The 14,624-nt window shown below is 40.6% G+C and overlaps 1 protein-coding gene across 1 annotated transcript in view; it reads right to left on the bottom strand.

Moving 5' to 3' along the window:
- Nucleotides 1-12,094: 12,094 nt before the first annotated feature.
- The window catches only part of LOC119723180 (ankyrin-3-like), a 233,784-nt gene continuing 231,254 nt past the window's right edge, over nucleotides 12,095-14,624 (bottom strand). Inside the window, exons 18-19 of the mRNA XM_038193738.1 lie at nucleotides 13,011-13,132; nucleotides 12,095-12,101 (exon numbers count right to left, since the gene is read on the bottom strand). Coding sequence (XP_038049666.1) covers nucleotides 12,095-12,101; nucleotides 13,011-13,132 — 129 coding nt within the window. The remainder of the gene's footprint in view (nucleotides 12,102-13,010; nucleotides 13,133-14,624) is intronic.

Here is a 14,624-nt window from a genome sequence, read left to right as displayed (position 1 = left end):
CTTTAACAATATCGGGTTTTCAAACTATTACAAATTGAATCTGACTACAACGGAGGTTACAAATTGTCAACAAAATGTTAAAAACATGTCTTTTTTATAAAGTAAAAGAAGAAGTTTACATTCTCATGGATTCCTGCCTTGATTTTTATAGTGGCTTGGTCCCCATAGTCTCCTCTTCACTTTGGTACCAAAATTAGCTGCCCGTCTGTGCCCGATTGTAAGATATATTCTGATTTATGAGCGCCTATACCGGCTTACGCCGGCTTTATTTGTCAACACGCGCCTTGAAACCCAATACGCGTGTTATCTTTAATCCTTCATGTGACTGCTGTTAGTTCAAATTAAAGCTACCGTTTTTCGGTCAACGACATCACAAAGTGCTTCGATCAACAGTAAGTTCTATAAATCTTTTCAGCAATCATCAGAATGGCATCCTCTAATATATCCCGAAGGCAGTTGTTTGAACTTGTACAATCTTCTGGTTTGATCTGTAATATAAAAGCGTCTTGCAATAAATGCCTCGATTTTATTTCTGATGACCTCAAACGGCAGATTATCGGAACTGTTAGGGTATTTCTCTATCGAGTGAAAGAAAGGTGGAACAGAAGTCTGTAACAAACTTTTTGAACAAAAATTCAGAGTGGCTGGAGCAAACCTTATCACTCCCTGGTGACTTTGAGCATTTGTTGATGCAGAGTGCTACAATTGATGATCCTTGTGCCCAATCAGTCCCAGGTATTGCAACAGCAATCCATTGCAGGATGTCCCCCAAAAGACTGGCAATCCCTTTCAAACAGATCACGACAAAGAAAAGCACGTGAGCTTCTCACTCAGAAAGCCAGGTGAACTTCTTTATGCAGCATCACAGGGTGCATACGGAAAGGAATGTCGTTGCATAAATGAGAAATAAAAAAGCTCCAACCTAATAGTGTAACTCTAGAAATAGGGTACGAACTGGAAGAGGATCAAAACAGACAAACAGACATGCAAGTAAAGTATGATTTGCACCTCACCATGGTGGACCAAAAGGTAATAAATGCTCTGACTTCAACCCAATCCTCTATGAGATGTTATAATTGTAAACAATTTAATAACCTAACAGAGCTACCTTGCCCAGTTAAAGAGAGATACGAGTACGGACTCTCACCACTCCATAAATGAATTAGATGTTTCGAGATGCTTATTCATATTGCATATCGACTTCCCATTCTAAAGTGGCGTGTGCAGTCTGAATCTGATAAGGCATTGCTTGCAAGCAGAAAGAAGGAAATTCATGATGGTTTCAAATCTGAACTTGGACTTAAAGTCGATGAGCCAAAGCAAGGAGCTGGCAACACAAAAGATGGAAACACTGCACGAAGAGCTTTCCAGGCAGAGAACACGTTTGCGGTAATTTGTGGACTCAATGCAAACCTCATCCACAGGCTGCACATGATCCTTGTCGCCCTCTCATGCAAACTTCCCTTGGACCCCGTCATATTGCACGGAGACAGCTAAGCTACAAATTGAACTATACCCTTGGTATAAAATGCCAGTAAGTGTTCATGTTCTGCTCATTCATGGGGCTGGCATATTGTCATCTTCTGTGCTTCCTATTGGCATGATGAGTGAGGAAGCTCAAGAAGCCAGAAATAAAGACAACAAATTATTCAGGCTGAGGCATGTTCGAAAAACATCCAGAGTGGACACTATGAGCAATGTATTTCATCGCCTCATGGTGACAGGGGACATTGTCATCAGCAGCAGATCAATGACGGCACGACAATCAAGACCTCTTCCATGTGAAGTCAAAGATAAGCTTAAAGGCTCGAACCATGACACTCCTGACAGTGACACAGAGCACAGTGGTACAGTAGATATAGATTCATCATAAGCAGGAAGTATAATGATCGTCAATTCGGGCGATTCACAATGCAGTGCGCCACCAAGACCCATTTCAATGAGTGTCAGTAGACAACTTGAGCTAATATGTCCGAGATTGGGGCATAGTGTTCTGCCGCCTCACAAACAACACCATATTGATACAAAGAAAAGAAAAGGGCAAATAGATCCTCGACTCATACGCCTACAAAACTACTGACCGGAAAAACTAGGCTTTTCAAATGTCCCGCGCTGCGAATTTGCACTGGGAAAAATGAACTCTCCATGGCAAACTCTTGGTGGGGCGCTGCACTGTGAATCGCCCGAATTCTGTTTTGCTTCATGATAACACACTTTGCATCTCAAAAATTTGTTCACAGAATTTTCTTTGATATGCCAAGGTTAGACAAAAAAATTGAAAAAAAATTTGCAAGCACTGGACCTATGCATATTAGTAGTTACAATAAAACTACCACCGACCAATTACGACTTAGGACTATGATGATGTTATAGAGGTTTAAAAACATGACCATTGAATTCTACGGGTCCGAAAACCCCATGAAGTCTAATTTTCATCAAAAATATGTTGCACTTTGATTCCATTCTGGCCCAAAGTGTGCCCCGGGTGGCCCGCTCCGCATAACTCAAATCCTTCCTGGTCGACAGCACCTCAAGCCCAATGGGTTGAGCAATGCTTACCAGTGTGGCAGCCCGTACAATAGGTTTAAGTCTGAAGACCTCCTAGATACGGAAAACGGACGGAATTTCACAGAAAATAAGGACAACACAGAATTTACGGAATTCTATATTAACTGCCAAAAAGATACCTGAAAACTTGAAAAGGAACCTAGTAAACAGTTTTCGTAGTGTCAGTCTTCAATTCTTTCTTACCAAATGCACATCATAGCGGTACTGAGGTGATCGCACGGCAAAACGCACACACGTACATTATGTACAACGTGATGCGACATCAGCATCACTGGTAACACGGCAGTACTGCGGGGATTCGTATTTCATTGGGAACCAGCTGAGTTTGTGTCAAAATGCAAATTGCTAGTCTTGGTTTCACGATGCCTTTCGCAATGCGGTCTGTGCAGCGCGCGCACGCATGGTATCATGCGATACAGCATATGCGGAATGACCCCAAAGAACGTCTTGAAACCAATACTGTCACGTTGCCCGCATTATTTCACAACTGCTTATACGGCTTCTCGGCTCTCACTGCATGCACAGTGGTCCCAGATTGGTGCACAGGCGAGCAGTTCGTCATGAATTATGCATCACGGAACGACATTCCATTGTATAACATGGATATACGTGTATGTATTTCTGCATGATTTTCTGTATGCCCCGCGCGCGGCCAGCAGGCTACCTTGTGCGTGCGTGCGTGCGGTGACAACAATTTGTGTGATGGTGATGTTTGTATTTTAAGAAACCCGCAGAAAACAGAATTTTCAATTTTAAGAAAACGGAATTTTGATTTTACAAAACGAGAAACTTCAGACTTTACAATAGCCCATTCCAGCATCCAGTTGTGTTCGGGACTGTGCTGGGAGGACTCGGGTGACTGAAGCCCACCGAAGCGTGAGGGTTAGTCCCCTCGGGCTGCCCTGTGCTCAGGGATGGGATGGAGGAACCGAGCCACCCTGTCAACCTTTTTGGGCTTAGCTCCTGCACAGGAGATATGTTTTTGAGGAACCTTGCTGGAGTGTTCCTTTTGTTTGGATGTTCCGATTGGGTTGACCGGAGAGGGCGACCAATGGTCCACTAACTGGTCAGTGAAACTGCCAGCACCCTCAGCCGACAGTGGCTGGGTGTGCCAGACGGGAGACTGCTGCCGCCGTAGCGTTAACGGCAGAGTCCCCTGAGAACTCGGTCCGTCCCACGGGAGAGGAAGTCTCCCTGGTTTGTGACAGGCTGGTTCTCTCCAAATGCTTCATAACTATGAACTAATTACTCAAGAAGAGGAAACTATACTCTACAATATCTTCTTTAATCAAATACTTCTCTTAAAAGTGCAAAAGGGTAGCAAAAAATGACGAATATACAGAATGTATTTGTACACATCCTACCAGACCTGCCGGTAAGAGAAAAGAGGACACTCACGAGGCGTACATGCCGCGGGGCACTATAGGTAGGACACAAGAGGGCCCAATTGTGAAAACTCTTAGCGTAAATACCTACCAGGGGAATATGCATAAGTAAATGGCTCTAAGGTAAGTAGAGTGACGTAGACAGAGGTATTTTGGGTGCAACTCCGGGTGTGTACAATACATTTACTGAATTGTGTACAAAATAATGCCAGCAGTTGGTTATGGTTAACAGACCAAAACATTAAGGGCTCTGACCATTCTGTATATATTGGCCGGGTATAAGGCTCACAGCATGGCAGCTGTTTGATGATGCACTATGAACGGTCCGCGAGAAGGCGAAGCGGAGTGGAGTGGAGAATGAATGGACTGTTCACAGTGCATCGTAAATCAGCTGTCGTCTGGTGCGTGTGCTGTCGCTGGTAATCATAAACCACCGTTAGATGATTGGTTTATGTTACTTGACTTACATTACTTGAATAAAATGATTAACAGATTAGTTCCATGATATGGTATCAAAATGCCCTTGCGGCTTTGCCGCTCGTGCTATAGTCTTTTTACTTGCCAGCATCCAGGGTGCATCACGTGTCTGGGTAGCCGCGTGGGCCTTGACTAAAGGCTAGGATCATTGCAGTTATGTGCTGGCTATTGTGACTATTCCGATCACAATGGCATCATGCTCACAGTATTGCAATATGAAAAGACAAAGTATGTTGGGCAGTAACAACTCATGAAATTTTTATGAGTTTTTCAGCGGCAGTTTCTTCTGGTTTGGGCGATTGGCCGATTGGCCAAACAAAACTTCGAGGTAAATGGAGGAACCAATGATATGTGGGTATTTTGAGTCACGGAGGTATTCATGAATCCAATATCCTATTTTCTTGATGGAAATACAGTATGACTTTGAGATAAGGAGAGATTTGAGTTATCTGACTTTGAATTATCGGGGTTTTACTGTGCAAGCAATACAATATATTATTTCTATTTCTAATTCCACCCAAATCCCCAGTCAATTAGTTGATCCATCCGGTCCACATAATCCATTACACATAGTCCATCAAATCCACTAGGCTATCTTCCCAAAACACCAGATATCCCCATTATCCACCCCAAAACAAATACCAAGTTATTCACTCTCTAAATTAACTCATTCGCTGAGTATGTTTGCCACGACTGTAGTAAGAATGGGAGTCTGGAGTAGTATGGAACTTACAGGTTCTGGACATTTAGTCTGGTTTTGGACTCTCAGTCTGGTTGTGGACTGTCAGTCTTGCTTTGTCTCTTAATTTTTTTAAGATGCATTTTTATTTTGAATAATAATAATAACAGGTTCTTATATAGCGCTTTTAACTAAGATCAAAGCGCTTTACATTATTATTACCCCTAATCATTGGGCCAATTAAACATTCCATATACCATCTCAGCTCCCTGGGGAGTATACAGCTCGATGCTGCCTGTTAGGCGCAAGGAAGCTAATTCAATCACAATAACCATCACTGCCCTCATAGGTACCCATTTACTCCTGGGTGGAGAGAAGCAATGAGTGACAAATGCCTTGCTCAAGGGCACACGCACCATGACCCCGCCAGGACTGGAACCCACGACCTGCAGCTTTACCCACAGACCACGAATCAGTGCCCTTAACCACGAGGCCACAGCACTCCACAAGATCAAACACGGCGGCCACGGCAATCATGTTTCTGGCCGCCGTGGACAAAACAGTATGGACGTGAGACAACGCGGGGGGACGGGATGGGCAAACGTGACAGTCCGTGATTGCCGTGGATGTCGGGCCAGATTTTTAAACTGTCAAAAAATTTGCCACGGCAGTCACGGTGCGGATGAGAAACCTAGTAGGCCGTAGTAAAACGGGGTGAATGCAACAAAACGTGAAAGTATGCGATACGCCGTAGTGGGACGGGAAGCATGTGCATTCCCCAGCATCTCACGGTCCTTTCAAGTTTTGTCACGTTCTGCCGCGTTTAGCGGGCGTTTTGTCATGGTTGCTGCGCGTTTTGTCCCGTTTTGTTTTGTTTCTCATGGCAAGCTAGGGTGTACGGTAGCCTTTTCGTTGCATTCAATCACGGCGCGTCCAGATGTGTGATGGTTTACAGGCCCGTTGCGATGCGGCGCGTTGCGTTCTACTACGGTCTGATACGGCGAGCGCGGTCTGGGAGGGAATATAAAAGCATACAATGATTGCTATTGCTTGGGAGGCCTTCTTTTTATACCGTGGGCACAAACTTGCTCCGAAGCTGCCCAGTGTACATGTTTCATCCGTAGAAAGCCTTGACAGAACGCAAAAACCGTGTCAGACTTTGATTAGAACGTGAGGAATGTGAGGGACCCCAGCCCATCAGAACGTGACAGGCTTGGAGGGAACGTACCGTAGTGCGGGTTCTGGACATTTAGTCTGGTTTTGGACTCTCAGTCTGGCTGTGGACTGTCAGTCTTGCTTTGTCTCTTAATTTTTTTAAGATGCATTTTTATTTTTGTTCAGGACATTCAGTCTGGTTTTGGACTCTCAGTCTGGTTTTGGACTCTCAGTCTTGCTTTGCCTCTTAATTTTTTTAAGATGCATTTTTAATGTTTGATCTTGTGTGAAAAAAACTTTGTATAACTACGACTGGTATGAGTCTACTTTAACCTTGACTTGCAAATATATAACTACGACTCGTACGAGTCTACTTCAACCTTGACTTGCAATTACTGCCTAATTAAGAGCTAGATTATGGTGACCATAAGCGAGCGGATCCGGTAAAATGTACCTCTTGGTATCCAACGGACTCAACGACAATTTATCTAGCGATATGGTGTAAAGGACGTGTTTTTTTTTTCGATCGAATTTGAGTCATCGTTTCTGTTTTAGATTCATTGTTAAAGATGCAGTCGTAGTAGTGTTGGTGTTTTAATTTTTTGTCTTACGCAAACGGCTTCTTGAATGACCTTACCTCCAATCTCGTCTTTAATTTACTGATCACTTTTTTTATTGGTTGGATCGTACAACTCCTGATCCAGATTGTAATTCGAAAAGTCGTAGTGTTGCCCGTTTTCTCGCATGTCTTTGTATACGTCATCCATGTAAACGACAATCAACAGGCTGTCGGTATCTGTATACATCAACCTGATTTTATCCCCGTATTGTTGATGTACCCTAACGTGGCGCGGCCCCTAACGTGGCGCACTTTTATTTTTCGCCTGTAGCGCCTAGCTAGAGCAAAAGTTTTAACTGAAATTTCACAGAAAGTGAAATTTCATCAAGTTCTAAACACTCCCGTTCATAAATCGCGAGTTTATTTACCCGCTACAAAGTTAAAAGAAAAAAATATTTTGGCGTGATTTTCCGATTTTATTTTCAAGTTCAAAGTGAACCCTTTGAAAATGCCCCGAAAAATAAGAAAATAATTTTCTGACAAACATCTGGCTGGGTTTGTAAGTAAAGATAATAATGATTTATCAGAATTTATCAAGTTTACAGAAATTCTTAAATGTTAATTTGGAATTTTCTGAGATTTATTCAAGTGCGCCACGTTAGGGAACACTCCGCCAATTTGTGCCCAATTTCCGGACGCGACCGTTTTTGCATTTCGGATTAAATTTTATGAAACCGAAATTGTTCACAGAGGTTAAATAACAAGCGTTAATAAGGTAAAAGTACCAGTATTTCACTGCATGAATTTGAAGTTTATCAACAAAGAGGTTTGGCAACACTACACGAGGAAAGTTGGGTAAGCTTCGAAGTGCGTCACGTTAGGGAACACGACTATACTTGTCTTTCAATTGGTTGTAATAAAAATCGTACATCAACGTTTTAGAAAGATCCAAGACACTCACACCGCAGTAAATTGGTTTGTTTATTGTCGTTTTATATTTTTCGACAAATGACAAGTCACATTCTGGAAATGGCGTCGTTGTTTTGTAGCTCAGTTTTTTAAATTATTTTTTCGTATTTTGCTTGATCGCTCTCGTTAATGTCTCTCAGTAGGTAATGTTTTCCATCGTCTTGCCAAACACGCTCTTTCTCAAAATCAGAGGTCGCTTTTGTTCGGAGTTGCGTGTTTTTATCGATGTAAGATTTCATCCAAGGTGCTTGCTTAAATTTTAACACGCGATGTACCTTTTTTGTTTTAAACCGAGATTCAAATACAACTACAACGTAACATAGTGCAACACGTATTTTTGTACGTGTACGCTTAGTACACGTTAATTTTTGTACGTGTACGCTTAGTACACGTTAATTTTTGCACATCGCTACTAGGTTCAGTATCCAATAAATCATTTTGATAATCAGACATCCAAGCTTGGGGTATGACGATATTTTCGGGTGCTAGGGGATAATCGTTATGCTTGGCGTGTAGATCGTGCGGGTATTCTAAATCTACTTCAAAAAAGTAACCGGTGTTTGACGTTTTCTTAAGCGTTAATATTCTTTCTTCGGTAAACGGTTTTGAGGCTGTCCATTTAAAATCTCTGTACGGTAGATATTGACTCATAGCCCAACCGTACAGATTGTTGGCATCCAGATAAGCGATATAACTCGACGGCTTGTTTGAATCGTAGTCATCGAGATATTGATTATTGGCTTTGTGATGTCTCATTCCACCCACGCTAGATATTCCTCCTCGATTTGCTTTTTAAAAAAATAAATGTTTGTCGACGTCTTGCAACAATTTGAGTTTAGCTTCCGAGTGTTTCAACAGAGCATCCCACGACAATCCGGGTGCTGTGTAATAGTTTGCTGGATCTAACCCCGTAGTTTTCTATGCACGTTCTGCTAAAGTTTTCAAATACGCCAGCGAGTAATAACGTGTCGGTAGTCACGTACAAGTCGTGATATTCTCCTAGAGTTTGTATATTAAACTCGTTCCACACTCGTTGAGCTATGTCGTAGTCCTGTTGCGATATATTTTCGTCTTTTAGACTACTGTCAAACTTGTCGATGGGTGGTAGGCTGGTCTCTTTGAATTTATCGAACGAATTCATTTATTCGTAAAGATTAATTCCTTTTTGTAATAACGAGTCATGATTTTTAAAATGCTCTCTGAGTACATTAAAAGACTCTTTTGGACAAGCTTTCACTAATTTATCCAACGACGCTGTCATAAAACTAAATGAGTCTAAAAATCGTAGATTTCCTATCAAAAACGAAATATACTTTTCTGAATTTTTAGCGATAACTTTTATATCTGTTTCGCTATCGTATTCCGTCATACCCTGCATGATTAAATGCACGTCGTAATTTTGTAAATTGTGAAAAAAGACAGGTATCGGAGTACAACCAGGTTTAATTCGTAGTTTGAGGTTACAATGGGCGTGTGCGGTACCTCTATATTTACCCATGACCAGTGTTGGAGGTCTCGACCAAAGTCTTCGTCTCGAGACTAGTCTCAAGACCATTTTGTTCAGGTCTTGACGATTTTGAGGTCTCGCAATGTTGTGATCTCGGTCTCGACTCCAAATGTCTCGGTCTCGGACAAGGGTCTCGGATCAAGACCTTGACGAGACCTGTTAAATATTCTGGAGTATTCCAGAGTGTTTGAAGACAATTATTTGATTAACTGCTTTTGGAGTCGACACTACCAGGGCAAATCATAACGTATAGTGCATGTCAAAAGAATTTTCGCAGAGAGAGCACGCTTATCGCTAGCATGTCGCGGCTCGGTTAGTAGCATGGACTGTTTGTCATGTCATTGATCTCGAGCTGGGTTCTGAGAGCTTATGCAGTTTTGGACAGACAATCGTGTCAGATACCCGACATTGTATAAACTTGCCCACACAGGGCTAGATTGTCAGCAGATAACTTAACAAAGTTGATGTTCTTTAAGTGCAATGAGGACATTCTGCAGAATTGCTATAGCCTTCAATACTACTACCAACTTGCTGAGATAAACCTGTATTTTGCTATAAATTCAATTGGGCATGTCCCATTTGTTGCACTTCAGTTCTGTTGCACTCTAAACATGTTCAAAGACCCACAGACAGCACACACCTGCATGAATTAGTCAAACCATTAGAACATCAAACCATTAACAAAATCTTGCCAAAATGTACCTGGCTATTTTTTAAAGGCATGGTACAGCATTAGTTTTTTTTTTACGTTTTGAAGAGTTTTGGCATTAAATTTGCATTGATATGTGCACACGTTATACATGTCGTGTATAATCAAACAGGTATAAGCACCCTCTTTTATGTTGTTCGTATTATACGTCATATATTTAAAAACACTAAAAACAATTTCCAATCTGTCTTTACACCCAATTGATCCATGTTAAACACAGAATTTCAACATAATTATTTTGCTAGTCTCGCATATCAACCACGCCACAAGTTTCCATAATTGATACAAACTGGTGGTCTACTGCTGTCCAATACCCTAAACAAGATTTTCTCGAGTGATAATCTTCAACTAAATAAGAAGAGTACGCAACTGGGAATTTAGAAAAAAAATCCAAACCACACAAGACTTTGTAGAGTATTTTTCAATTTGTAATGAGAAGTAAAACACAAGGAAATCAGCGGATCCAAGGAAAAGTTGCATGCCAACAAAATAAAACCACCAGTGATTGGAAACTGTTTTTAGTGTTTTTAAATATATGACTGTTTAATATGAACAACATAAAAGAGGGTGCTTACCTTATTATAAAATTGTTGATTACAGTCGATATACAGTAACACGTTAAAAGTGCAGTCTAAATAAAAATACGTCCGTTCAAGCTGAAATCTCATGTACAGTATGTCTGAGTATTGTACAATACTACATGCAGTATTGTGCAATCAACATTCTGTGACTATGCGTCACAGGCACAGAAGCGTGACGCATTTTTGGCACTGCTCTATATGTAAAGTCGATTATTTTTTTGTGTCAAAAACGAAAGTTCATATAGCGCTCAAGGTTGACCATGAAAATATTGAGATGACATCTCAATACTCTCGGGTTGTACTTGTTTACGTTTATAATCTTTAAACCCCAATTTGTTTCTAGTATATTCTCTTCCTTTAATACCTCATTCGTTTGCATTTTTCTCTATACTCGATAGAGCCAAAAATTTATTTGGATTATTTTGATCTGTCAACCTCACCAAACCTTTATCAAGAACATAGTAAAACAACCCTTTTTTTACGAATCGCTAGAATCAAATAAACGATTAATAAAATATTGGACGGCTACACGACTCTAGCGAAAAAGATTAGAATTTTGTTTAGAGAACTGTAGTGATTATAGTGAGTATTTTAGCCGCTTTGAGTTTAGCCATCAGTACGATAGTGAGTAGTATCGTCACTAGCGTGAGAGGAGCGGGTGTGATCCAGCACCATCGCCGACGCCTCCAACTCCACCAAGTGGCGGTATAAAAGAGTGGATCCAAAAACAACTCACTTATTTACAAACGCTCTGAAAAAACTCAGAGTGCGCGTGTTGGGTGCTCTGCCGGGTATCATAGGTAGTGTTAAAGTTGGATATTAAACGCGTTGAGTAAGTCCGTATCGTGGTTAGCCGAACACGTGTGGGCTTTGTTTTTGGGTGTGGGAGCTTTGGTGTTCGCGTACGTACAAAAACGATGGAAATTGTTTTAAAGTTAAAAAAAAAGTAAAGGAATTAAAAAAGGCCCTTATACCTAAAGGAAGATATACACCACTCTTCCTTTAGGTATAAGGGCCTTTTTTAATTCCTTTACTTTTTTTAAGTTGATCTTTAATGTTATAGGTATCTGTAAGCTAAGACGCCCACCAATAGCATTCCCCCCGCGATAAACACGAGTTCTCTTTCTACTTGTTCGTCGCTAGGCGCAAAACAATTTTCAAGTTTGGGTTTGCGGGGTAACTCGACGTTTTCTCCGGACATTTCGTTGTAGTAACGCAACGCTTGGTCAACATCGGAAAATGCTTGTTTAGAAGCATTTTGCTTTCTGATACGTTCGTTTAAAAAATCGAATCGTTTCGTTCGTTGTCATTGCCATAAATCTCTAGCAGCCGCGACTTACACTCCCCGTCGGCATGACTCTGTTTCAGACTTGAAAATAAAAAGTTCGAACCCGTAAAAGCCAATGCGTTAACTATAGCACCTCCGACCATTATAATAACAGCTGTCGCCATCTTTTAATGTATAAAGCTTTTAGATTATTATTATAATAAATGACGGATCAACTTCAAAAACTGTATTATAGTGAAAGCAGTTATTGGAAAGGTGAAAGTGCCGTCGACCATTTACACGATAAAACAAAAATCGATAAAAATCAGAGCTAGGCTTAGAAAACAAATTTGGCAAATTTATCTACCGGGTCCCGACTACACACCCAGGCCTACGAGTACGTCGCGAGAGTTTGAAACACCAAACGACTTTCATCAAATGGCTGTGCTATACCTACCCTGGGATAAAGTAACCGATGGACATATTTTCTGTGTGATTATTCTGCTGAAAAATCCATATATTGTGATATATGTAATCCACACTTTTTACAATAATACACACTCTGGATCTCGTCGAGCATGATATCATGCTCATATTGATCTGTTTCGAGTGATGATTTTATTGTTGGTATTTTATCCGGCAGTTTATCAAATACCTCAAGGTATTCACTCTGGAAAGGATTCATTTATATACTTAATAATAAAAAATGATATTATTTTTAATATTTGTTCAAGTAGTCATCGGTCTGATTATATTACTCTCCATTTTATATCAAAAATAATTTCTCTACCTATGAAAAGGTAGAAAACTATTTTTTTTTACGCGTAAGGTCGGTTGGACAAGTCACTTCATAAATTTGCAAGTCAAGGTTAAAGTAGACTTGTACCAGTCATAGTCATACAAAGGTTTTTTTTCACACAAGATCAAACATTAAAAATGCATCTTAAAAAATTAAGAGGCAAAGCAAGACTGACAGTCCACAACCAGACTGAGAGTCCAAAACTAGACTGAATGTCCAGAATCGGTAAGTTCCATACTACTTCTGGTCATCACCAAGTCCTGAGGCCTTCAACTGCAGGTGCCGAATGCAGATCGTTAGCAGGGACTGAGGCTAATTGATAATGCATGTTACAATATGATCATTCAATACATACCTTTGTTCTTTCAGCTTTTGGCGGGCATCTCGTATTAGATGGCCAATTTGCTTAGATCTTGTCATGTCTTCTGCGAGTTTACCATTTGAGGATCGTAGATTTGGGTTTATACATTGAACACTCTAAAAAGCAAACAAACGGGTTAAATTGTTTAATACCGACATTCTTATGACAAATCATGCAAACATTTCCATACTGAACTCCACCTTTGCTAAAAAGATTTAAGTTTTTCAATTCATATTTGTCATAACTGCCAGGACTCTCGCAATAACACAAATGAACTATATATATTATTTTACAAATTACTCACACAGATTTATTTAACAAATTTACAAAACATCCAACTTATACAATGAGGAATTGCAAGGGAATCAAATCGAATTCACAGTCAGCTTACATGTAAAACCACCTCAAAATATCAATTCGATGCAATGCAATTAGGGCAGGTTACAAAATCACTGTTTAAAATATCTACCAATTCATTTTCCTTTGTTCACAGTAAATACACCTGACCCTTCAAAATTCCATTACAATATATCTACAATCAAATATCTAAGATCAGTATCAGCATCCAATATAAATATTTATATAACCGACATACAGATCCTTGTCATTTGATGGGTGGAACTCACATCCCATGACATTCGTTATTGCTCCCATTCACGCCAGGGCTAAAAAAATCCCATTCGAAATCATACAATGCTGCCCTATGTAACTAGACACCACAGATACATCCATACACCAATACACAAGATTCAAGAGGGAAATATTTCTGGTTTACTGTAGGTGAAAATGGCATTATGCGAGTCATCGACAACAAAGATGTCATGTCACCATTGACCACTATATCTTAATAGTGAGACTCAAAACATCTTTTGGTCTTCGTGGTCTAGCTTTGAATTGGTTTCACACATCAGTAAATTAGACTAATTCGAAATGGCCCTGATGTGTATGATTTGGAGTGACTTTCTTCCAAAGACAGACCTGGTCAACAAGTCACTGCAGCAGCCAGGTATTGAAAAAGGCACCATGGTGAAGCTCTATGATGGCCTTTTGATGTATATCCAGGAAAGTCAGAATAGATTCTCCAACTTTGAGAGCAGAGAAAAGGACATCAGCTCAAGATAGTACAGAGAAGTAATGCAACGAAATCGGGTAAGAAAAAAAACTTCAAAGAATCAGGCAAAGACGCCCAGAAAGCCTTAGTGCGAGGGAAAGATTCTGTTTGCAAACATTCATTCCCATAGTGGACTGTCTCATTGTTGAGATGAAAAAAACGACGAGCTGCCTATGCCACTCTCAATGACGGGTTTGGTTTTCTCACGGACAGAAATCTGACAACTGATGCAGCAGCAAGCCCAAGGGCGGATCCAGGGGGGGGGGGCCAAAGGGGGCCATGCCCCCCCCCCTAAAACGAAACCAATTTTTTGTTTTGTTTTTATGTGACATTGCAATAAAGGCAGGCAATGAGTACACCACCATCTTTTCCTCAAACAAAATTGGTTAAAGTGGTCAGAAATTGCCTCAGATCGCACCACAGAGCATCTAGAATCCAAAAAATTTTCGGGGCCCTTAAGCGGGCCCCGAACCCCACGCCGTAATTTTTTGACCCAC

This window comes from Patiria miniata, unplaced genomic scaffold (assembly GCF_015706575.1).
Source record: "Patiria miniata isolate m_02_andy unplaced genomic scaffold, ASM1570657v1 HiC_scaffold_16, whole genome shotgun sequence".
Classification (NCBI taxonomy): Eukaryota; Metazoa; Echinodermata; class Asteroidea; order Valvatida; family Asterinidae; genus Patiria; species Patiria miniata.
Note: the sequence above shows the minus strand (reverse complement) of the source record. Positions and strands in the feature narration are given on the sequence as shown.